This window comes from Haliotis cracherodii, unplaced genomic scaffold (assembly GCF_022045235.1).
Source record: "Haliotis cracherodii isolate W230 unplaced genomic scaffold, xgHalCrac1.p SCAF_13, whole genome shotgun sequence".
In the NCBI taxonomy this organism is placed as follows: domain Eukaryota; kingdom Metazoa; phylum Mollusca; class Gastropoda; order Lepetellida; family Haliotidae; genus Haliotis; species Haliotis cracherodii.
Window position 1 is genome coordinate 33,102,861 of NW_027266268.1, and position 24,349 is coordinate 33,127,209.

General features: G+C 43.5%; 1 protein-coding gene across 1 annotated transcript; it reads left to right on the top strand.

Annotated features, from left to right (window-relative positions):
* Window positions 1–4,088: 4,088 nt before the first annotated feature.
* LOC139459207 (outer dynein arm-docking complex subunit 3-like) lies at window positions 4,089–24,349 on the top strand. The gene is made up of 13 exons (XM_071240660.1): window positions 4,089–4,176; window positions 5,568–5,689; window positions 6,582–6,659; window positions 11,494–11,658; window positions 12,256–12,360; window positions 14,089–14,211; window positions 15,691–15,813; window positions 16,467–16,497; window positions 17,215–17,327; window positions 18,080–18,240; window positions 19,756–19,918; window positions 22,478–22,618; window positions 23,863–24,349. Exons 1-13 carry the CDS (start codon window positions 4,089–4,091, stop codon window positions 24,076–24,078), a joined length of 1,629 nt encoding a protein of 542 aa, XP_071096761.1. The 3' UTR covers window positions 24,079–24,349.

Here is a 24,349-nt window from a genome sequence, read left to right on the forward strand (position 1 = left end):
TGAACATTATCTAGGGTCTGGTTAATTATAATATGAGTGGTCATGGATTGAAAATGTTAGATAAAATTAGGGAGTGGGTCCGCACAAAGACATACAGGCCTCTAGCCCAAACCCCCGACCCCATATAATATATGACAGCTGAGCAGTCCCTACATCGTAGAATCTACTCTTTACGCTACGTCATGTCGCAAAGATAGACTAGTACGTCATACTTTTATTCCATTTGTCTGTGACGTCTTTATATTATGTCGCCATGGTTTGTGACGTCATGTATATCATGATTTTATTCTGTTGTTACGACTCCCTTGACAACAGCAAAAATGGCATCCTACTAAAACCGTCAGACACGCATATGAACGACGGTAAGTTTTTTACTTCGTGTTTATTTGACAAAACAAAACCCAGCTCTTGCCTTATGTCTCTCGTCTTCAGGTTAATTGTTTCATGTGTTTTAAAAAATGCAAGCGCCATTGTTGTGGATCACTTTCTATCGACAGCGTTGCTCATCCAAGCAAATGCATAACATTCCAGATAGTGGCACCTCAGTACAATCAACTTAATGACGCCAACTCCCTCCCCTTTTTTAATGCTTGATGGGACCCGTGGGGTCCACTGAGGTGTTTAGGTCCCGGCCTTCGGCGGTTTCCGTAAAAATGATGGACGGAGATGGACTTGAACGGTGAAGTTACCAGATTTAAAATTTCATGGGGTTTTTTTTCGGAAAGAAAATCAAATTCAAGAAAGGTTTAGAGAGCTTTGGGGATATACAAATCTAGGCCCAGGCCTACTAATGGTGTAAATAAGAGACAACATGTGGCCAATGTGTACTTTGGGTTTCCACAACCATTACCTACCCAACCCCACCCAAACTCCACCCCGACTCCACCCCACTATGCTTGTCGTGCGAGGCGTCTAAACAGATCGGGTGGTCAGAGCTCGGTGACTTTGACATTTGTATGTCGTCGTTTCCCGATCGCGTGGAATGTTGCTCACTGGTTTTTCTGGTCCATTCTGGATTATTTAAAGGCCACCGTCAGACAGCTTAAATAGTACTCACTGCAATGTTGAAAACAAACAAACAATGCCGAGGTGTTCATACATAACTCGTTCCATGTGAACCACACTTTAAAGAATCCATAAGATAATATTTTATTTTCCACCGGAGACCATGTATTTTGCACCTTCATTCGTTTTGCCAGATAGTTTATTGACGGATCGTTTTAACCTATGCGTTGAAAAACAAATCGTATATTTATGGATCTTTTTAACTGTCTGCATTCCACCAACCAAGGGGACATTCTTGAGGATACACCTATCCGCCATACCAACCCACTTGACACATATACATGACAAAGCCGTGTGACCTTTGACATGTGCAGTCATGCACACAGGCATATATATCGCTCTTTAAATAGGCAACGAACAAAGCTCCATCACAGGTCAGGTCAGGTCAAATGCATCTGCATCAAATCCACGTGTGTTTACGGCCGTTTTTTCCACTATACCCACATATGCTTATTTCATAAATAAACCAGGGCCATATATACCACACACATACGCACGCAAGATATTTCTCTTATACGGATCTTATCCCGGAATTACGTGATAAATTGGTCCTGCTACCACAATTTCAGTCCGGATTGTGGATGGGGGAAAGCCAGGATCAGACAGATTTTGCTTGATGATAAATGTTCACAACTGTATATTTAGTCCGGTATTAAAAGAGATGCGGATTTGACAGTGTCCGGTTTCGACAGATCTATATGTAATGGATCAAAGTAGTCAGCGTGCCTGTGGTATATGGTAGGAGGGGTTGCCTAAAAGTTCGGAGCCTGACTATGATGAGACTCGGTGATGGAGTTGGTTGCTAGTTTGTTTTCAACATATTCCCCTCTGCGTTCCACACACTTCAGCCAACAATGTTGAGCTTCCTCCTCGTGGCGTTAAAAGTCCCCCGCAGTAGAAATTACGCCATCGTCTATTATATAACGCTTGTCGGATAGTTATTACTTCAAGTTTGTGAAAAGATGGAAATCTGACGGAGCCTAATCTGGTGAATACGAGGATTGTCAATGAGATCAGTCATGCATTGCTACCATGACAACAGACTTATGCACAGGTACATTGTCCTGGTGGAACAACACACCTTGAGTGAGTTTCTCACGACGTATAGCCTTGATTTTCTCACGTAGTTGCCTAAGCATATAAGCATAAATTGGCCTTCGGGGGGGTAGTCCACCCGTTAGTAGTAGTCCTTTGGAATCCCAGAAATCCTAAGCCAACACCTTGCCAGCTGATGGAACAGACTTTGCCTCCTTCGATGGAAGAGACGTTAGATTTGTTCCATTGCTTTGACTGTTGTTTAGTCTCTGGCTGAAAGTGGTGAACACAAGACTCATCCATATTACAAATCCTTTTGCAAAGCCAGCTGGGTCTGCTTCAGAACCACGTAAAATCTCGCGAGTCAGAAGCCTTGGGAAACCAACTAGTCTGTCTTACAGACCCTGATACAAATATATGTCAAATACAGCCCATGCAAGTCTATAATGTTTAGCAAGTGTAGATTACTGCAGTATGAAGAGAGTCACCGGGCTCCCTTTTATTATATTTTGATTAAGATAACTGAACAACATGTTTTCTGTACGATATGTTCATTTGGGAGACTAGATGTTAGTCTAGAAAGCAACGTGCTGAAACCTTGGTCATGCCCAGTTAATTCCTCAGAATGTTCTCAACTCTCTCATAGTGAGTGAGTTGGATTTTACGCCTCTTTTAACAATATTCCAGTTATATCACGGCGTGTCAGCTTAATGTGGGAGGAAAGCCCGAAGTGATGCAGGTCTCAGACGTTTACCAATTCGGTGAAACCCACGAGCACGGGTATGGTGCTGACAAACCTAGAAACATAATCGGGGCGAACCGGGATTCGAACCCACAATCATAGGTTTCTGGCGTGTCCAAGGGACGCAACTCTGTACAGCGAATCGCGGCACCTTAGACGACTGGTCCACCCAAACATAATTTGACAAGATCCCCCAAACAATAACATATGTCAAGATTCATACTGTAGGCGTAATGCATTAACAATAAATAGACATTGACTGCATTAACAATTAACAAGCACCGACTGTATTTAACATGTATAAATAATTAATAGTCACCGACTGTATTTAACAATGCGTTAACAATTAATAGTTATTGACTGTGTTTGACAATGCATTAATAATTAATAATCACCGACTTTTACAATGCATTGGCAATATTTAAGGAATTGCCTATGTTTAACAATGCATTAATAATATATAGCCATTGACTGTGTTTAACAATGAATTAACAATATATAGCTATTGACTGTATTTAACAATGCATTAACAACATTCAAGGTATTGACTATATTTGACAATGCATTACACCGAATACTTGTGTACATTTAGGGTTTGGCTTGCGTGTCGTCGTACCCTGGGGCCCAAAAACAAACAAACAAACAAACCTTCAAACAAAACAAATCGTACCCTCATGGTCGTTGCTCATAATATAATCACTTGATTGTCTGCTGGCTCTGATTCAGCTATTTACAGTCAGTCGTCATGAAGCTGGGACAAAGCATCCCAACACTCTAGCAGTCAATGTCGACAGTTCTAAATTTAATCAATTTGTAAGACTAAAGTTTTCTTTGACATATTTTTCTTAACGTATGAATTAATTCAATTATTGTCACTTTTCACTATGAAGCGTTATCGCAATCTTAATGCTCAGAGGGGCGGTCGGGTAGCCTAGTGGTTAAAGCGTTCGCTCATCACGCCGAAGACCCGGGTTCGATTCCCGACATGGGTACAATGTGTGAGGCCCATTTCTGGTGGAATATTGCTAAAAGCGGCGAAAAAGTATACTCACTCACTCACTCACTTAATGCTCAGACAGTTTCTATAAACTTTTTGTGTGATGGATCGAACTGGAAGAGGTATTTTATGGAGAACTGTTATTTTCAGGCAATATTTTCGAGGTCCTCTTTCTTGTTTCAGATTATGAAATAGAAGTATATAAATTCCTATTGAATAATGAACTGTTTTACCAGGAAGCCTAGCGTGATGCAGATGAGGACGGATACGGTGACTGGCACTGCCAGCAGCCTTTCTGAACAAATAGACGAAGTACGTGGTAAACTTCATCTGAAAGGTGAGCTTCATAATGTAAGGGACCGCCTCGGGGTCTAGTGATAGAGCGTCCGCCTGGAGAGCGGAAGGTTCGAGGTTCGAATCCCGGCAGCGTCATACCAAAAGACGTTAAAAGATGGGACTTGATGTTACCCTGTCTGGCGCTCGGCATTAAAGGGGCTAAAACAAGGACTGGTTGGCTCGGAGTCAGTATGCTGTGTCTGAATGGGGTATTCATGTTAAACTGCGGCATGGTATCTCAGTGGGCTAGCTCTATAAATCGGCATCAGTCCGGACTTGTACAAGCAGCCACACACACACACACACACACATACACACACACACACTGCCATATCACGGCACGAGACACCAGAAATATCCTTCACACGTGGCAATTCCTGCTGAAACAACAATATTTGTATAAAAACTATTTTGTGGAGTTTTATTTCAAGAATGTCAGGTGCACTTGATCATGCATAACAGAAAATGCTTTTATTTCCCTTTTCTCAACCACGTACCGACCTATGAAATCATAGAATTACACGATCTGTTATTTCAGGGGAAATCTTAGTCTGTCGCACATCCTGAAACATCCTGAAACAAATATATCCAATATAGCCCATGCAAGTCTATAATAGTGGGGACCGCCTCCGGGGTCTGGTGTTACAGCGGAAGCTTCGGGGTTCGATCCCCGGCCGCGTCATACAAAAGGACGTTGAAAGATGGTACTTGTTAACTGTCTGGCGTTCAGCATTAAGGGGCTAAAACAAGGACTGGTCGGCTTGGAGTCAGTATACTGTGCCTGAGTGGGGTATTCATGTCAAACTGCGGCATGGCATCTCAGTGAGCTAGCACTATAAATCGGCATCAGTCCGGACTAGTACAAGCAGCCACACACACACACACACACACACACACACACACACACACACACACACATATATATATATATATATATACATGCATGCATGTCGCTATATAAGTGCAATAATCTTGGACGCGACGTTAAACCCCATTTCATCTCACCTATAATAGTGGGCAAGTCTAGATAACTGCAGTTTCTGAAAATGAAGAGAGTCTCTTGGCTCCTTTTTTGTTATATTTTATTACGATAAACAACTGTTTTTCCAGTAAAAATATGTTCATTTCGGAGATGTTAGTCATGAGAAATCAATGTAGCTTTTCTCATGTTGTTTCTGGGATAATGACAATGAAATAAGCCATGTTTGAGAGGTCATTCTCATGTTCTGTGTCAAGTGCTGTTTCGCAGATCCAGTTACACGGTGTCATATGAAACCTGACCTCTGACCTCAATGGATGTTCTGCCACCAAGCCTCTGGTTTCATGCGAGTTTCGAATAGCCATCTCTTATCGTCTACATTTGAACCCGTGACACGGACCTGTTTGTTTCAGAGCGAGATGGCAAGGCGTATTACGAAGGCTCAGAGGCACTTAAGACGAAGAACGAAGAGCTTATTGCCCGCCTCCGCGCGCAGAACAAATACAAGCGTGTTGCCCTGAATAGAAGTATTAAAGTAAGAGCTCAGATCATAATCATGATAATCATAACAATACTTTGCACGTTGCTGTAATACTAAACAAATATGTACCTGAAACTACAGATCTTGTTTCAAGTATGAATTTAACATATGATCTGAAAATACAACATGTGTTTTCCCTCGTACCAGGTGCGTTCGGAATGCATACCAAACAAAACATGGAAACGGGGACTCCATTCTATAACTTTTTTCTACCTTACCTTTATAACATTTTATTATATTTATATGGAGACTGATTCAGCCAATAGGTTCGTGTCGTTGCCATGGTAGCTTTTAAGTTGTACACCTACAGCGAAACCGGCCAGGAACCACTCTCCCGGCGAATGCTTTGTGAAACATGTACGCGCCTAGAAACTAATTTAGCACCGCAAACTATATATTTCCGTATAGAATAGCCTTGACATATTCCATGGCAATTGTTATTTGACTACCCTTTCCCTTACTTTCTATGCATCGCATCATACATCTTTTCAAAGCAAGTGAGTTAACTGACCGTAAAAGTCCAGTTTCCACCCTTGCCGAACTAGGCCGAACTAGGCCGAACTAGGCCGAACGGTATTCTATTAGTTATGGTGTCTTTAGTTTCCGTATACGTCATATATGTCATATAAGGTTAGAAAAATATTTTTCTGCTAATTCCTAACGTGCTACAAACCATGTAACTTCTTTGAAGATAGCATCGCCTTTCGGTCGGTCAAGGGTATTACTTGGAACAATGTGGTGACAGATTACCCTTGACAATAGAGGATGATCCTTCTTTTGAAACTACGTTGGCGTACGGGCAAAACGATCTTCTTCAGATAGAAGGTAGACGGTTGGAATATTCAGAATACAAAGGTTATAATCAGTCTTTTGGTTTTGCCACCAGGCGGACACGTCTGTGATCCAGTCCGTGTTTCACAACCGGAAGGAGGAGCTGCTCTCTATGCATCGATTCACAGCCGAGGTAGGTGCTGACTGGGACACTGTCTACACAACAGTTAACAATTGTTAAGACAAAACTGACACGTGTTGATAACAGAAGACTGCACTTACGGCTGGAGTTCTGGAAACAAACTGATGACCGCTGGTCTAACAACATCGCCCACTTCGGAATGGAGTAATAAGGCCACACAAAAATAATTACTATTTGCACTAATCGACAATTTTTGTTTTGCGTTCATGGAGGCAGGATTTTATCGAAATAAATACATTTTCCCCGAAAATTATTGAAAAATAGCATTATGCTTCAGACTGTTGAAAAGATAAAGATATGGCTGCCATAAAGTATTCATTGTTGCAAGGTGGTTTTCTTTTAAGAAATCAGGCTCACAGTTTAAAATAAAATAAACAGATGTGGGTTTTTTCTGGTTGTCGCTGAAACAAGAATGTAGACAACAAAACGAAATTAGTGATATCGTTTAGCCCAATAATGCACCACAAGCCCCGCCCACTCTGTTATCAACCAATCAGGAAATACTAGTCCCCTGCTAGGCGTGGCCTTCCCCCTGTTTTATGGAAACATTGCTTGGTTAGCTTAGTTCTGATCTGAAAACTAAACGTTACTGTGGCAGATTGAGATTACTTTATATTTGAAATCTGTATTCCATATAAATTTGGTATATTATCATCAAATACAAAATATAACGCTATGTCCGTGTTGACGTTACACAGATCAACAGAGAATTTCACCCTTGTTTCGTTGGATATTAAATATATCAACATGAGTCGATAAAAGCAGATACCTTTATGGTCTCTGATATAAGGGTAACGCTATTTTTAGGGCATTATCATTTGCAGAAGCCCGAGGTCTCCTATTAACTGCACGACGAAGGAGTGCAGTTGAAAAGACCGAGGGCTTCTGCAAATGATAATGCCCTTAAACATAGCGTTACCGTTATCATAGCTAAAATGGATGGAATTTGTTATCAAATAAAAAGAAACAACAATATCGGATTTGAAACATTTACTGCAATCAACACGAATGTCACTGACCAACTTTTACAAATATGAAAACGTCATAGAACAAACCAGATGACGTCACTATTGAACATGACGTCACCTATCCCTATCCTATGACGTCACCTAACAACGGGCGTGATAATTGCCCGTTGTCAAGCAATATGAGGGCATTGACAAGATACAGTGGCCGCTTATTTTTGATAACATGCGGGCGGTTTAATGATAATTGTATCCATTTTAGCTATAATAAAAGTTTAATCGTTTATCGACGAGTGTTGATATAGACAATATCAATAGACACGAGGGTGAAATTATATCTATCATCATCCAAAGTCATTTTTACAATTTCTTTCAGTTTGTAAACAGCAATCTTGAATGTAAAAAGTACTGGTAACCAGTTTTAGTAGCATAGAATAGTAATGTTATTTTATTGTGACGTCATGGTAACAATGACGTCACAATGGTCTGCAAAACATGGTGATGCAGTTTCACATTCGTGCCCCTCTCATGGCCATTTTTGCGACCGGGTTCTTTCTTAGCGCAAACATACATCCCTAAAACAATTGTCAACTCGTAATGGTTCACATATATTTCCCCACATATTATATATATATTTCAGATGCAAATTAAAGCACATCGGGACGTGCGGAATTATACAGTATGATTGCACACATTTAACTGTGTTCATATGGCTGGAATATTGCTGGATGCGGCGTTAAATAACAAACAAACAAACATTTAACTGTGTCTTGGGTATATTTTTAGATGCAAAACATATATAAAATCAAAAATTATTTCCGAGGGGTTCTTTGACGAAGAACTTGAAATCAAACGCGCATTATGACTGGTTTGTCGTATTTTCGCACACAACGTTCATCGATAGGGGAACGAGTCTTCTTGCAGGTTACGGAAAGGGGCGAGTGGTGACGAATGTAGGGGGATGAGTCTTCTTCATTCGTCACCACTCGCCCCTTTCCGTAAATTATCGAGTTTGGACCAGACAATCCACTGATTGACATCATGAGCATCGATCTACGCAGTTGGGATACGATGACATACATCAACCGGGTCGGGCGAGCCTGACCACCCGATCCCGTTAGTCGCCTCTAACAAGCATAGTCGCCTGTTACGGCAAGCATGGGTTGCTGAATACCCATTCCAACCCCGATCATCACGGGGCTAGATATTAACGTAAAAACCGGAGTGTCTACGGTGTAAATCCACGTAGCGATCTATAGTACTGGATACTGAATAAACAATCCATTGGCGTGTTGCTATATAACAATTTATGATAAAGCCAAGAGTTCTTGAAGTCGGAGCCCATAAAATAACGGTCTCTGTTGAAGTATGGCGCCATTGAGAAAGCAGCCAATTCGCAGTGGTGAATCAACTCAGTCTCAGCAATGTCTATAGGATACACCAAAGACGTATCCGTATACGTCTTTGGATACAGCATTCTGAATCTAAATGTTCAGCGAAAAGAAATCGTTTGTGAGCCCATTCCTCCTTCCCTTAAAATCCGGGGTTTAAATGCCACACAACCCCGACATTTAATCCTTGCAACATGACCAAGTGAGCAGTGGGGCAATTTGGCGAGCAGTTGTTTAGTCTATAAACACATCAATGTTACTTTGCATCGGACAGTCGGCTCGTCCTTCTCAAGATGGACCAGCTAGTTGCAACCCCCAGACTGGCAGAATGGGAAAATAAGCAGCCGACTAACTTCAAACTGCTGAGATAATAAAACGCGCCCCTGGTGTCTCCGAATGAATTATGGGCGCACGTGCTTATCACGCGCATGGCTCGAAGTGCAAGAGCGATGTGCTTCAGAGATGTATGTAATCCTCTATCAACATGAGAAGTACCGGGGAGAAGTTTGGACAATCGCCAATTGGGACCAGCCGCGGCCATCTTGTTTTGGTTGAGCTGTACCAACATCGTTTATGTTAGCGGTTGATATTCCCGCCATGGATCCTGCGCGGGCGAGGTCCTCTGGGGGATGGTTTTGTTGGTTTAAGTAGGTCAACACTAACGCTCCTGTATGATATATATGGAGTCTGGTCATCGGTTTGGATTGAATGCCAATTCATACCCATTTATTGTGATCTCGTATTGTGGTCGAGCTGTGCTTCCTGCGGTAATGTGTAGACACAAGTCAATATCAAAACGTTTATGGGAAGCAGCACGGAGATACGGTTACTGCAGCAAGGTCTATGCATATTTTGACGGCACAGTCGTTGTCCTTGTTGGACTTTAGATAAGTAAACCCGGGCATCACAAACAGAGATTTACAGGTGTATTTTTTGTCCTGCGCCATGACTGTGGAATTTATATTTTTTAGGTATTTATTTTTTAGGCAAGTCTAAATCAAACGAACCAAGTCTAGTTTGCTTGGTTCCACAGCAGAAGCGGAAATGTTCTTTTTTTTCAAAGACATCTTTTCATTGAATAAGTGTTAGTCTAGTGCATTTTCAGCTTCTCGCAATCTCACGCAAAGACCCGATCTTGACAGAGGTATGAAATCGGAGTGAACATTTGATTTTATGTTGACAGATTTTGACAATTTAAAAACAGCTCAGATGGCTTTACACGCCCGGTAGTAGAGAAATTTGAATTATCATTACACTTGTCTACAAGCATTATTGGTTCTTTGAAATAGCCGCTACCATTTCCCCGAAAAGATAAAACGAAAAGTTGGGTGATTTGAATGAAGATGACCCTAGGGGTTAATAAATATTCCATACGTGCCACCACGGTGGCAAATATATTTTTGTGAGGGATTCGCTTTTCTAAACAAAACCCCTGCCAGCGCCCCGCTAAGTAAGATAAAACTTCCGACCATACAAATAATCCCGATCTTGTGGCCGCCGCGCTCTCCTTGACGTGTACAGAAACACAGCTCGTTGTCTCTTTCTGCAGCCTCGATTATCCAGCGTATATATTCCCATTCTATTGTGATAAAAAATATATTACCATACTAGTGGAGAAATATTCTACTTATAGGGTTAGAAATAACGAGTTCATAAAAATCGTATGTGCAAGTATCACTTCACGCGCACCGTATGTTGTTTACGTCATCCGGACGGCATTGTTGTCGTCATTCGAATCTTACAGACCGCTGTCATGTAGCTGGAATATTGAATACGGCGTTAAACGTCAAACAAACAAACACACACACTTAGATGTTTACCACTTTGGTGCAACCCATGAGTACGGGCGGGTGTGGTGCTGACAAACGTAGAAAAACAATCGGGGCGAATCTGGGATTCGAACCCACGATCATAGGTTTCCGACACATGTAAAGGGGGTAACTTGGCTCCCCGTGAAGATCCGGGGTAGAAGAGGTCTTCAGCAACCCATGCTCGCCGTAAAAAGCAACTATGCTTGTCATAAGAGGCGACTTTGCACTATAACGGGATTGGGTGGTCAAGCTCGCTGACGTGGTTAATTGATGCATGTCATCGTATCTCTATTGCGTAGATCGGTGATCACGACGTCAATCACTGGATTGTCTGGTCCAGACTCGATTATTTACAGACCGCCGTCATTTAGCTGGAATATTGCCGAGTGCGGCGTTAAACAACAATCAAACAGACAAACAAAGGTAATTCGGCACAGCGAATTGTGTCGCCTCAGACAACTGGACCACCCCGGTGCCATTCTTTCGTGAAGAATTCCATTTGCTTGTTTCACAAGTCCTGTAGAGATCTTTAGGGAACATCAGTATAATCAGTATTATGTCATTTATCCTTAAATCCGGTGACGGGTATTCTTACATTAAACCCATCTTAACACGCTCAGTTTGCCATGCTCTATCACTCCGTTGCCATTGGTTACAGAAAGCCATACGCGTGATGGACCAGAAAGTCTGCGAGGCCAGCAAGAGGTTGAACAGCCAGCAGCATGAAGTAACGCAAAAGGAAAACCAGTTAGAAGAACTGGAATTGGAATTGTCCCGAATGATGGGTCTGGTTCCATATGACTACGACTCCGAGAAAGAGCGGGTCAGTGATCTCATATTTAGAGGATAACTTTCGGGGGACTTTCAATATTATTCAGAGCAGAGAGCAACTAATAGATGATCTCTGTTCAGACGGACAGTTAATTACAAGTGTCGAGTTTACCTCAATTACAGCCTTTTTCTGAATACACGTGGACTATTTTGTTGAAACGTCATGTGGTCACGTGCATTTTAGCAAATTTCAAAGCATATTCAACGTCAGACAGTGTCGTTGTATGCACAGGGCCACGGATAGCCATACTATACTGACTGTACTGATTACATTACACATTTTTTAATGTAATCAGTACAGTCAGTATAGTATGGCTATCCGTGGCCCTGTGGTTGTATGGGTAATATTTAAAACACCTTTCTTAATTTTCTCTCTTTAAACGGCAGTCGGTAGTATATCTATATATGAAATACCTAAATCGATATACCGAATTACCAGTTTGTGAGCTCTTGAATGACTATTACACTGAAGAGCTACGTGATCCTGTCACTATAGCGAATAATCTTTCTAATTGTCCATGTGTACTTGTGATACAAGTTTCGGTATGGCAGTCTCGCTCACTCACTCACTCACTCACTCTGCATGTAGAACTATCGGCGCCTTCAGAACGAGCTGGACAAGGCACGGATCAAGTTTGACGCCGCCAGTAACATCACGGGCAGATACGAGGCGATCCTGGCCCACATGCAGGAGGTGGGTGCACTTGTTTCTTACCTTCCAACATTGGTTTCGCCGGGACGTTCAGCGGGAAGAATACTTTTACCATATGAAAAATAGATCCTTGAAGATCCGGGTATAGAATAGGTCTTCAGCAACCCATGCTTGCCGTATATAGTAGACTATGCTTGTCATAAGAGGCGACAAACGGGATCGGGTGGTCTGGTTTGCTGACTTGCTTGATGCATGTCATCGTATCCCAAGTGCGTGGATCTATGCTCATGATGTCAATCACTGGATAGTCTGGTCCAGACACGATTATTTACACACCGCCGTCATATTGCTGAAATATTGCTGAATGTGGCGTTAAACAACCAACCAACAAAAAAACTTATAAAAATAATGAAATAATAACTGGGGGTGGAGCAGGACATACTCACCCTTTTCGCGATCACTGGCGCTGACGTATTTCATTAACTATATGAACGTATACCATGTATTTAAATGAAAACTGCAATTTCTAATATTAACTCAAGATAATATTGATGTTTGTGAGGTCTCCGCGTCTGACAATCTTGGACAAGACTAAACATGTTTGGGTTTCGTGAAGAAAACAAAACGTTCAGGTAGTATTGCTTTGGTTGAAAGTAGCGGTTGCAAACTCACATTGTGACCTTTAATTCCCGATTGCATTGTGTTTTTTTCCATCGAAATACGACACTTAATTGAATACTTTTTGCGATCGCATTTCATTCCTGGAGACGCTTTAAGTAGAGAGCAGAGCGTGATGGTAAGGCACAACATTTCATTACTCTTACCAGATCTTCAGATTCCCGTGTTCCAGCAATCCTGATATAAAACGGAGACAATTCCCCCCCCCCCCCCCCTCTCTCTCTCTCTCTCTCTCTCTCTCTCCAACACAAACAGCAACAGTGGTCAAGCCTCCAAATTTGGTCTAGGCGGAATATCCAGTGTGATCTTCACACAACAGCTGGTCTTGACGTAATGTGAGATGATAGAGACATGCGTTTGCTAACTTATATATAGTTTAAATACCTTCTAGAAACTTCGATACCATGCTGGATTAGTCTAGCTGTTCTAGAAGATTCCAGAGAACACTTGACTTCTAAAGCATCAAAATATAGCAACTTCCACACCAATGCTTCCATAAGATACTACTACATTCTTGACAACACAATGCTATGAACTTCTACTGAATCACAACAGAAACAATGTAATACAATTACAACATTGTTCAACAATAATTTACACTGTCATGTATAACAATACCTTTTCTTTGCATGATATCAAAATGCTCAGATTGTTCATCAAAGGGTTTCTACGGTGGCCCATACCCGTCACAGGTGAGATCATTTTTCACTGTATGCCTCTATATTTTATCTGGCTCAATTTATCAAAGCTCAATCTTACGGTTCCAAACACCAACCTGTCGATTGCCAGGGCACTGGTCTGGAAGTAATTCTGGTCACACGTGGTATGCCAATTTGAAACGAAAAGTATCTGGCTAAATATAGAGGCATACAGTGAAAAATTATCTCACCAGTGGAAGTATCTGCGAAATGTTTCTGGCGGCCGCCAGATAAAATATAGAGGCATACAGTGAAAAATGATCTCACAAGTGGAAGTAAAATCAAAGGTTTCAATTTGGGCTCAATGTAAATATGATAGCACAATATTGATTTCAAGATGAATGTGAAAATGTATCGTTCAGTAGTAACAGCCAACGGTGCCACTGTTTGCCAGGAGTGTCGTCTGTACCCCACGCGCCTTGACGTCATGGAACAGCAGGTAAAGGAAGCACGTGCAGAGCTGTCGGAACTCAAACAGATGAATGAAAAGGCCACCTATAGCTGCCAAGACGCACGGGTTGGAACACTTACCTCCACTCATTCTTTCTGATATACCCCCGTGAAGATCTGGGTTCAAATTGATCTTCATTCATAGCTTAGCTCCGAGGGCTCCGGATATTTTTCTTAAGCCATTGAGGTTTACAAAGTGAGTGAGTATGGTTTTACGCCGCTTTTAGCAATATTCCAGCAATATCACGACGGAGGACACCAGAAATGGATTTCACACATTGTACCTGTCAACGCGCATGTCAACGCGCATGTTGGCGGGGAATTAGCTCTTGGGGGAATAAAGGACAAAATCGACATCACTGTCCCGGAACGCTTTATGCACAACATGTAAACAATAAACAACAAATACACAATGAGCGGAATACCTGCTCTGACAACACAAACACAGCGATGAGCGGACCTTCCAGCTCAGGCATACATGAGGTGAGCGGAGCTCCAGCTCAACCTCAGGCTGTTTCCTACGAGCGGCACATCCTGCTCGAGGTCGTCCCTACACCAGCACTCGGGATACCAAGCTTGACTACCACCGTGTAATGGTAACACATATATAGTAAGGAACAACAATGGACAGACAATGACGTTGCTCTGGGCATGGGACTTCTGGGGGTGATGAACCAACACAGCTCAGGGGATTATAAGGGTAACGCTATTTTTCAGGGCATTATCATTTGCAGAAGCCCGAGGTCTTCCATTAACTGCCCGACGAAGGAGGGCAGTTGAAAAGACCGAGGGCTTCTGCAAATGATAATGCCCTGAAAAATAGCGTTACCGTTATTATAGCTAAAATGGATGGAATTTGTTATCAAATAAAAAGAAACAACAATGTCGATTTTGAAACATTTACTGCAATCAACACGAATGTCACTGACCAACTTTTACAAATATGGAAACGACATAGAACAAACCAGATGACGTCACTATAGAACGTTACGTCACCTATCCCTATCCTATGACGTCACCTAACAACGGGCGTGATAATGGCCCGTCGTCAAGTAATATGTGGGCATTATCAAGTTACAGTGGCCCGCTCATTTCTGATAACATGCGGGCGTTTTTATGATAATTCTATCCATTTTAGCTATAATAACAGTTAAGGCAATAAATGTCATACTATAAATAGCAGTAGTTAACGGGAAGTGATATAGCAGCCCAGGTGGGCTGACAGTCAATATACAATGAAATGGTGGTGAGGATTAACAACGGGGATTAGCGCCTAATACATAATGACAATTAAGTTATGGAGACATGCACATGTCATGGCTACACGGTAATTAGCCTTTTAAATCAAACGTTCTTCAGACAATGGTTGTCGTAAATCAGTCGCTGTGACATATCAATGTGGGGAATCGAACCCGGGCCTTCGGCGTGGCGAGAGAACGCTTTTCCCACAAGGCTACCCAACAGCCCCCATTTGTTATGATGATGATCAAAATAAGATTAATGATGATTATGATGATGATAATGAGTGCGTTGACCTGCCTCCCAGACAAACCTGCTGTGCATGGAGCGCGAGATGTACCAGGCGAAGAGGTCACGTGACCAGCAGCTGAACGAGGCGAAGAAGGAAGTTGAGAGGAGGAAGGAGCCAGTCGACCGGACGGAGAAGAGGGTGAGTGGATTCAGCTTTCGGAACCGAATACTGATATGACGAAAAGCGACACGCCTTTTGTTACCAGATTTAAATGTCAAACTGAAATGTGAGAAACTCGTACTTCACAAAGAAAAGGAGATAGCGCATTTCGTGGTTTGGCCATTCCTGTTGGGAACACTCGTCTGTCGTCAGAGGCAATTAAATTTGATCGGGTGGTTGGGCTCGATGACTTGATTGCGTGTGATTTTTCCTCTATGACGTCACAGGGGCGTTGCTCGTAATGTCAATCACTGGTTTGTGTATCTGTAGACTAACATATAGTCCACGAAATCTTTTATTACACAATACATTTCTCTCCTGTAAAATTAAAACAAATAATTTTTCCTGATACGGAATAGAGCTGGCTAGAGCTGGCTAGACTTGCTTTTGTATATATATCTAGATTGGTTGTGTTTTAATAAAATTTATATATTCCACAGTCATGGTACAGGACCAGCTTGTCTGGTCCGGACTCGATTATTGACAGGTCGCCGTGATATACCTGGATTAGTGCTGATTGCGGCGTTACACAAAACAAACCTTGTTAAAGAACATACAAGTATAAGAGTACTGATCACCGCTGCTGTCATCATATTCAGTTTTGATTTGTTTGTTGTCATCTGTTCTTCCAGCCCAGAATGTCGGTCATCAGCGAGAGCAGCGGTGAGTAAACAGAGACTGTGTCATGCTTTTTGTCAAGTACGATGTATATCTCATCGAGTGAAGTTTGAAAACCACGTAACTGTATATGTCATACTCATGTATATGATAAAGACTCAGGTAAAGAGTCAGATATAATATATCTTTGTTTCTCCTGACAGTTCTCTATTTTTTAAATATTTTCTTTGATAGTTTACAAATCTCTCAGAGTATTATTGATTCTAGACAATCACGTGACCACCATTTTGACCATGCCCTTTGCTCCTGGAACTATGAAGAGATGGGCAAAAGGTCATTGTTATCATGGTTAGGTCACCCTGTGTACCTATTACATATGAATGCTATGGCGTGTGTCAAAACGTCGGAATCTGAAGTTATCTTGAGTCGTTTCTTTACCATCTTCCCGAGACAAGGAAGAAACGTGGAAACTGGACTGGGGTGAGGAGATCAGAGGGATTCATGGGAGGGTCACCCAAAAATATGCCATCTGGGGGAGGGTCATAGAAACTCATTCACATATTTGAGGAGGGTCATGAAATCATATTACCTGTATTTTTTGGGGGTGGGGATGTGAATAATCATGGATTGCTGGCTACTTTAGGCTTTGATTTCGATAGTCGCTTGTTAAAACGCGTCCCAAGTTGTCCTGCTTCACATGGCAGCGTCATGTTGATTTGTACTGAGTTGACCCTGTCATTGGGTGACTCCTGTCGTCGCCAGATGTGAAGTCCTCCCGGCTGCAGGTGCTGAAGGCGGCCCGCCACGAGAAGATCCTCACCCTGGAGGAGGCCTTCGAGAAGATCAAGAAGGCCATCAACGTGTCCGACATCAAGGTGAGGAGGGCGCCCCTGCACCCCCGGCAACAACGACGTCATGATATTCTCCATCATATTCATGAAATATTCCTTTCAGTCACTGATTTGTCTGGTCGAGAGTCAATTTCTACAGCCTTAGGGCATGTATGAAGCTGACTCCGGCTTTAAAGAATATTGACTCATTCACTCCTTACGTCAATCTGTCTGCCCATTACAATGTTTGTCATTCTCACTGTAACACCGTTTGTTTGTCTGTAACACTGTCCGTCTGTAACACCGTTTGTCTGTCTGTCTGTAGCACCGTTTGCCTGTCTGTACCATCGTCTGCCTGTGAAACCTTGTGTCTGCTTGTAAATTTGTCAGTCTGTAACACAGTTTGTCTACAATCCGTTAGTGTCTGTCTGTAACACATTCTGTCTGTAACATTGTTTGTCTGTCAGTTACACGCTAATCTGTCTGTCCTTCTCTCTGCCTGTCTGTCTGCCTCTAACACCCTCCGTCTGTCCCCAGGATGTGGAGTTCCGTCCTTGTCACTTCCTGTCTGTCTGCCTCTAACACCCTCCGTCTGTCCCCAGGATGTCGTGTTCCGTCCTTGTCGCTTCCTGTCTGTCTGCCTCTAACACCCTCCCTCTGTCCCCAGGATGTGGTGTTCCGTCCTTGTCGCTGTCTGTCTGTCTGCCTCTAACACCCTCCGTCTGTCCCCAGGATGTGGTGTTCCGTCCTTGTCGCTGTCTGTCTGTCTGCCTCTAATACCCTCCCTCTGTTCCCAGGATGTCGTGTTCCGCGTGGCAAATCAGGACAACACCAGGAGCCGACTGGTACACCAGAAGAAGGAGAAGCTCGGCCAGCGCCACAAGCTGCAGGAAGACCTGGAAAAGCTCCAGGCGGTGTTCGAGGAGCTCAAGTTCACCAGTCAGAGACAAGCTGCCAAGTAGGTAGTCCCAGTCATACTGGAGCCAAGTAGGTGGTCCAAGTCATACTTGAGCCAGGTAGATGGTCTGTGTTATACTGGAGCCAAGTAGATGGTCTGTGTCATACTTGAGCCAAGTAGATGGTCTGTGTCAGACTGGAGCCAAGTAGATGGTCTGTGTCATACGGGAGTCAAGTAGATGGTCTGTGTCAGACTGGAGCCAAGTAGATGGTCCCAGTCAGACTGGAGTCAAGTAGATGGTCCCAGTCATACTGGAGCCAAGTAGATGGTCTGTGTCAGACTGGAGCCAAGTAGATGGTCCCAGTCATACTGGAGTCAAGTAGATGGTCTGTGTCAGACTGGAGCCAAGTAGATGGTCCCAGTCATACTGGAGCCAAGTAGGTGGTACCAGTCATACTGGAGCCAAGTAGGTGGTCCCAGTCATACTGGAGCCAAGTAGATGGTCCCTGTCAGACTGGAGCCAAGTAGATGGTCCCTGTCAGACTGGAGCCAAGTAGATGGTTCCTGTCAGACTGGAGCCAAGTAGATGGTCCCAGTCATACTGGAGCCAAGTAGGTGGTCCCAGTCATACTGGAGCCAAGTAGGTGGTCCCAGTCATACTGGAGCCAAGTAGATGGTCTGTGTCATACGGGAGTCAAGTAGATGGTCTGTGTCAGACTGGAGCCAAGTAGATGGTCCCAGTCAGACTGGAGTCAAGTAGATGGTCCTAGTCATACTTGAGCCAGGTAGATGGTCTGTGTTATACTGGAGCCAAGTAGATGGTCTGTGTCATACTGGAGCCAAGTAGATGGTCTGTGTCATACGGGAGTCAAGTAGATGGTCTGTGTCAGACTGGAGCCAAGTAGATGGTCCCAGTCAGACTGGAGTCAAGTAGATGGTCCCAGTCATACTGGAGCCAAGTAGATGGTCTGTGTCAGACTGGAGCCAAGTAGATGGTCCCAGTCATACTGGAGTCAAGTAGATGGTCTGTGTCAGACTGGAGCCAAGTAGATGGTCCCAGTCATACTGGAGCCCAGTAGATGGTCCCAGTCATACTGGAGCCAAGTAGATGGTCCCAGTCATACTGGAGCCAAGTAGGTGGTCCCAGTCATACTGGAGCCAAGTAGGTGGTCCCAGTCATACTTAAGCCAAGTAGGTGGTCCCAGTCATACTGGAGCCAAGTAGATGGTCTGTGTCAGACTGGAGCCAAGTAAATGGTCCCAGTCATACTGGAGCCAAGTAGATGGACTGTGTCAGACTGGAGCCAAGTAGATACTGGAGCCCAGTCATACTGGAGCCAAGTAAATGGTCCCAGTCATACTGGAGTCAAGTAGATGGTCTGTGTCAGACTGGAGCCAAGTAGATGGTCTGTGTCAGACTGGAGTCAAGTAGATGGTCCCAGTCATACTGGAGCCAAGTAGATGGTCCCAGTCATACTGGAGGCAGCCCTTGTCCATAATTCTGTTTTTCTATGGCGGTGTTGCTATGACAATGTTGCGAGGCGATGCTGCTGTGACATTGTTGGTGGTGTTGCAGGGGCCGCCTGCTTGTGGACGGCATGGAGGATTACGCGTGTCGTGAGGAGAAGCGGCGGGTGATGTCACTGGACACGCTGGACAAGAAGGACAAGTTGTTGCTGGACCTTCAGAAGGGAATCGCCACGCTCTTCGACAAACTTAAGGAGATCAAGCTCAAACCAGTACGACTCCATGTCAACAAGCTACGACCCAATACCACGTGCAGTGTCGTAATGGAACCCCCAAACTGCATTGTTTTAATAATGGTCTATTTTCATGTTTCTGGGCCCGATTGTTTAACGTCAGGTTAACTCCAAACCAACCGTTAAATATTTAACCACACGTTAGTTAACCAGTCGTTATATTACTGTTGCAGAAGCAATCGATAACCTTTAGGTTAGCTAACCACTCGGTTAAATTTGAACATCTGGCAGGATCAACCCGATAAGCATCACCATTGCTCGGGGCTTCCGGAATGTTGGTTCGAGTGATACCTCTGCTTTGTTATGCTTGATGCATACTTATTTCTATATTTTGAACAAAATGACCTACAATTGCGTCAATTCTACTTGTTTAAAATGCACGTTTTGAATGACAGGTGAGTTATATCTTGGCTCACAATCAATTGCAAGAACAAAAGAGTGACGTCATTATAATGGTGTAAACATGGTTAGCAAATGTCCAGGATTCGTGCAGTTGTATTACTGTGTCTGCTGTACGGAGTTGTATCATCTGTTGTACGAAGTTGTATGACTGTATCTGCCGTACGGAGTTGTATCATCTGTTGTACGAAGTTGTATGACTGTGTCTGCTGTACGGAGTTGCATCATCTGTTGTACGAAGTTGTATGACTGTATCTGCTGTACGGAGTTGTATCATCTGTTGTACGAAGTTGTATGACTGTGTCGGCTGTACGGAGTTGTATCATCTGTTGTACGAAGTTGTATGACTGTGTCTGCTGTACGGAGTTGTATCATCTGTTGTACGAAGTTGTATGACTGTGTATGCTGTACAGAGTTGTATCATCTGTTGTACGAAGTTGTATGACTGTGTCTGCTGTACAGAGTTGTATCATCTGTTGTACGAAGTTGTATGACTGTGTCGGCTGTACGGAGTTGTATCATCTGTTGTACGAAGTTGTATGACTGTGTCTGCTGTACGGAGTTGTATCATCTGTTGTACGAGGTTGTATGACTGTGTCTGCTGTACGGAGTTGTATCATCTGTTGTACGAAGTTGTATGACTGTGTCTGCTGTACGGAGTTGTATCATATGTTGTACGAAGTTGTATGACTGTATCTGCTTTACAGAGTTGTATCATCTGTTGTACGAAGTTGTATGACTGTATCTGCTGTACGGAGTTGTATCATCTGTTGTACGAAGTTGTATGACTGTGTCTGCTGTACGGAGTTGTATCATCTGTTGTACGAAGTTGTATGACTGTGTCTGCTGTACGGAGTTGTATCATCTGTTGTACGAAGTTGTATGACTGTATCTGCTTTACAGAGTTGTATCATCTGTTGTACAAAGTTGTATGACTGTATCTACTTTACGGAGTTGTATCATCTGTTGTACGAAGTTGTATGACTGTCTGCTGTACAGAGTTGTATCATCTGTTGTACGAAGTTGTATGACTGTATCTGCTGTACGGAGTTGTATCATCTGTTGTACGAAGTTGTATTACTGTGTCTGCTGTACAGAGTTGTATCATCTGTTGTACGAAGTTGTATGACTGTATCAGCTGTACAGAGTTGTATCATCTGTTGTACGAAGTTGTATGACTGTGTCTGCTGTACGGAGTTGTATCATCTGTTGTACGAAGTTGTATGACTGTATCAGCTGTACAGAGTTGTATCATCTGTTGTAGGAAGTTGTATGACTGTGTCGGCTGTACGGAGTTGTATCATCTGTTGTACGAAGTTGTATGACTGTGTCTGCTGTACGGAGTTGTATCATCTGTTGTACGAAGTTGTATGACTGTATCTGCTTTACAGAGTTGTATCATCTGTTGTATGAAGTTGTATGACTGTCTGCTGTACGGAGTTGTATCATCTGTTGTACGAAGTTGTATGACTGTGTCGGCTGTACGGAGTTGTATCATCTGTTGTACGAGGTTGTATGACTGTGTCGGCTGTACGGAGTTGTATCATCTGTTGTACGAAGTTGTATGACTGTATCTGCTTTACAGAGTTGTATCATCTGTTGTACGAAGTTGTATGACGGTCTGCTGTACGGAGTTGTATCATCTGTTGTACGAAGTTGTATGACTGTATCAGCTGTACAGAGTTGTATCATCTGTTGTACGAAGTTGTATGACTGTATCTGCTGTATGGAGTTGTATCATCTGTTGTACGAAGTTGTATTACTGTGTCTGCTGTACAGAGTTGTATCATCTGTTGTACGAAGTTGTATGACTGTATCAGCTGTACAGAGTTGTATCATCTGTTGTACGAAGTTGTATGACTGTGTCTGCTGTACGGAGTTGTATCATCTGTTGTACAAGGTTGTATGACTGTGTCTGCTGTACAGAGTTGTATCGCTGTTAGTTATGTTTGTGCAGCCCACTCAGATGGTATCAACAGCATGTTAACCAGTCAATTGCTGTTAACATAACTAAAACATGTCACCAAGAACATCCGTTTCACTATAAAAAAAGAAATTTTTATCTTTATTCACTCTAAATTGAAAACCCGGCCATAATTCGCTACTGTATCCTGAACCTCCCTGCACGTCCTCTTCCAGCCTCACCACAACTTCACCAAGGGGGATCCCGTGGATGACTTGGCCAACTGTGAGCGGCGCCTGGTCAAGCTGATGGCCACAGCCACCGGGAAGGGGGATGAGAGGGTCGCTGTCGGATCCAAGAACATCGACACGCAGAAGGTAAGCTTGCATCCTCCAAGCTGGCCCTGGTTACGCTGTGACATGCGAGGTCGTAGGGGTGCAAGTCCCTGGTTCCAGTCAATGGCGTTTCTTTTGGTGCATGAGGTCGACGGTACTGTTCCAAGTACCTGAAACCACATCCCCTCGTCAGTGGGTGGTTGATATTTACGCTTTTAGACGAACAAACAACACACTGTGGCTGATGGTTGGTTCGCTGTTTTGCGCTGCACACAGCAATATTCCAGCTAAATGACGGCGGTCTGTAAATACTCGTGTCTGGATCAGATAATCCTGTGATTGATTGCATGAGCATCGATCCACGCAATTGGGATCAATGACATGCTTCAACCAAGTCAGCGAGCCTGACCACCCGACAAGCACAGTCGCCTTTTACGGTAAGCATGGGTTGCTGAAGACCTATTCCACCCCGGATCTTCACGGGTCTGTGGCTGACGGAGGGGCATTATCCAATGCTTATATGCAAAGAACCGATTAAAGTGTTCATGGTCAAATTGTGGTCAAATTGTGTGACCTGGGCCCTGTTCCACAAAGCGTTCAGCGCTGAGAAGATTGTAACTCCCATACGTTGACATAGACTTACTACAATCGATCCCTGAAGATCCGGGGTAGAAAGGGTCTTCAGCAACCCATGCTTGTCGTAAAAGGCGACTATGCTTGACGTAAGAGGCGACTAACGGGATCGGTGGTCAGGCTTGCTGACTTGGTTGATGCATGTCATCGTTTTGACGTTTATATCAAGGTGAGGTGAGGTCAAATGGTGTTTAACGTTGCCTTTTTGTATAAATCTTGGTTATCGAACAGATCGTCTTCACTGTGTGCAGCCATTTTGTTTGAAGTAAATGCAAGTGTTATGTAGGGTGGAATCTGATTGGAGGATTACCACTGGTGGCGCTATGATCGAGCCCCGAAATTCCGGCTTAGTTCGGCAAGGGTTGAAACTGTACTTTTATAGACAGTTAAACTCCATTGCCTAGGGAAGATGCACTAGACATGCGAAATCTGTCCCCGGGTTGTGATGACGATGAAGTGACGCGTACACCAACATGACCCAGATGACGAAGAAATTCAATCGCAATAAAATTAGATCTTAGTGCTCACTGCGGCTACTCATTGATCTTTGCATAGCAATAGCGAGTACTAAGATCTGAGTTAAATGATACTGTGTTGAAACTCAACATGCACGGAAAGATTTTCACACTGACACCGTCCAACGCACGTTTCAGCTTCACGAGTTCCTGGAGAACCGCCTGCCTGCCGAGAACACCCGTATCCGCCTGGACGAGGAGGACAACAGCGACTCCGACGACTTCACGTTCGACCACGACCAGGACAACGAGGGTCACCTGTCGCGGGACGACGTCAAGCGCTTGGGTCGGGAGATCCTGGGCACCAAGCTCAAACCAAAGAAGCGGAAAGCCAGGAAATCCAGAAAATCCTAGGATCCTAGCGTGTGTCCGTGTTTTGCGTATGTCTGTGTCTTGCGTGTGCCCGTGTCTTGCATCTGCCCATGTCTTGTGTGTCGCATTTGTTCGTCTGTTGTGAAAGTTTGTTGGACCAGCGTCGACTTGCCCCTTGAGGTCAGCATCGATTTAACTGTGGGAGGAGGATTTGCATGCATAAGAAACTACCAGATGTATAAAATCATTTCTTAGGCTGCAAAAAATTAACTACTTTGTTTTCTGAATCCCCTGATGTGTTTTTGGGGTGGTA

Coding starts and splice junctions, on each gene's coding strand:
- LOC139459207 (XM_071240660.1), top strand. CDS start 4,089: ATGCAGATGAGGACGGATACGGTGACTGGCACTGCCAGCAGCCTTTCT. Junction 6,660..11,493: donor TGCATCGATTCACAGCCGAG/GTAGGTGCTGAC, acceptor CATTGGTTACAG/AAAGCCATACGCGTGATGGA. Junction 14,212..15,690: donor ATAGCTGCCAAGACGCACGG/GTTGGAACACTT, acceptor CCTGCCTCCCAG/ACAAACCTGCTGTGCATGGA.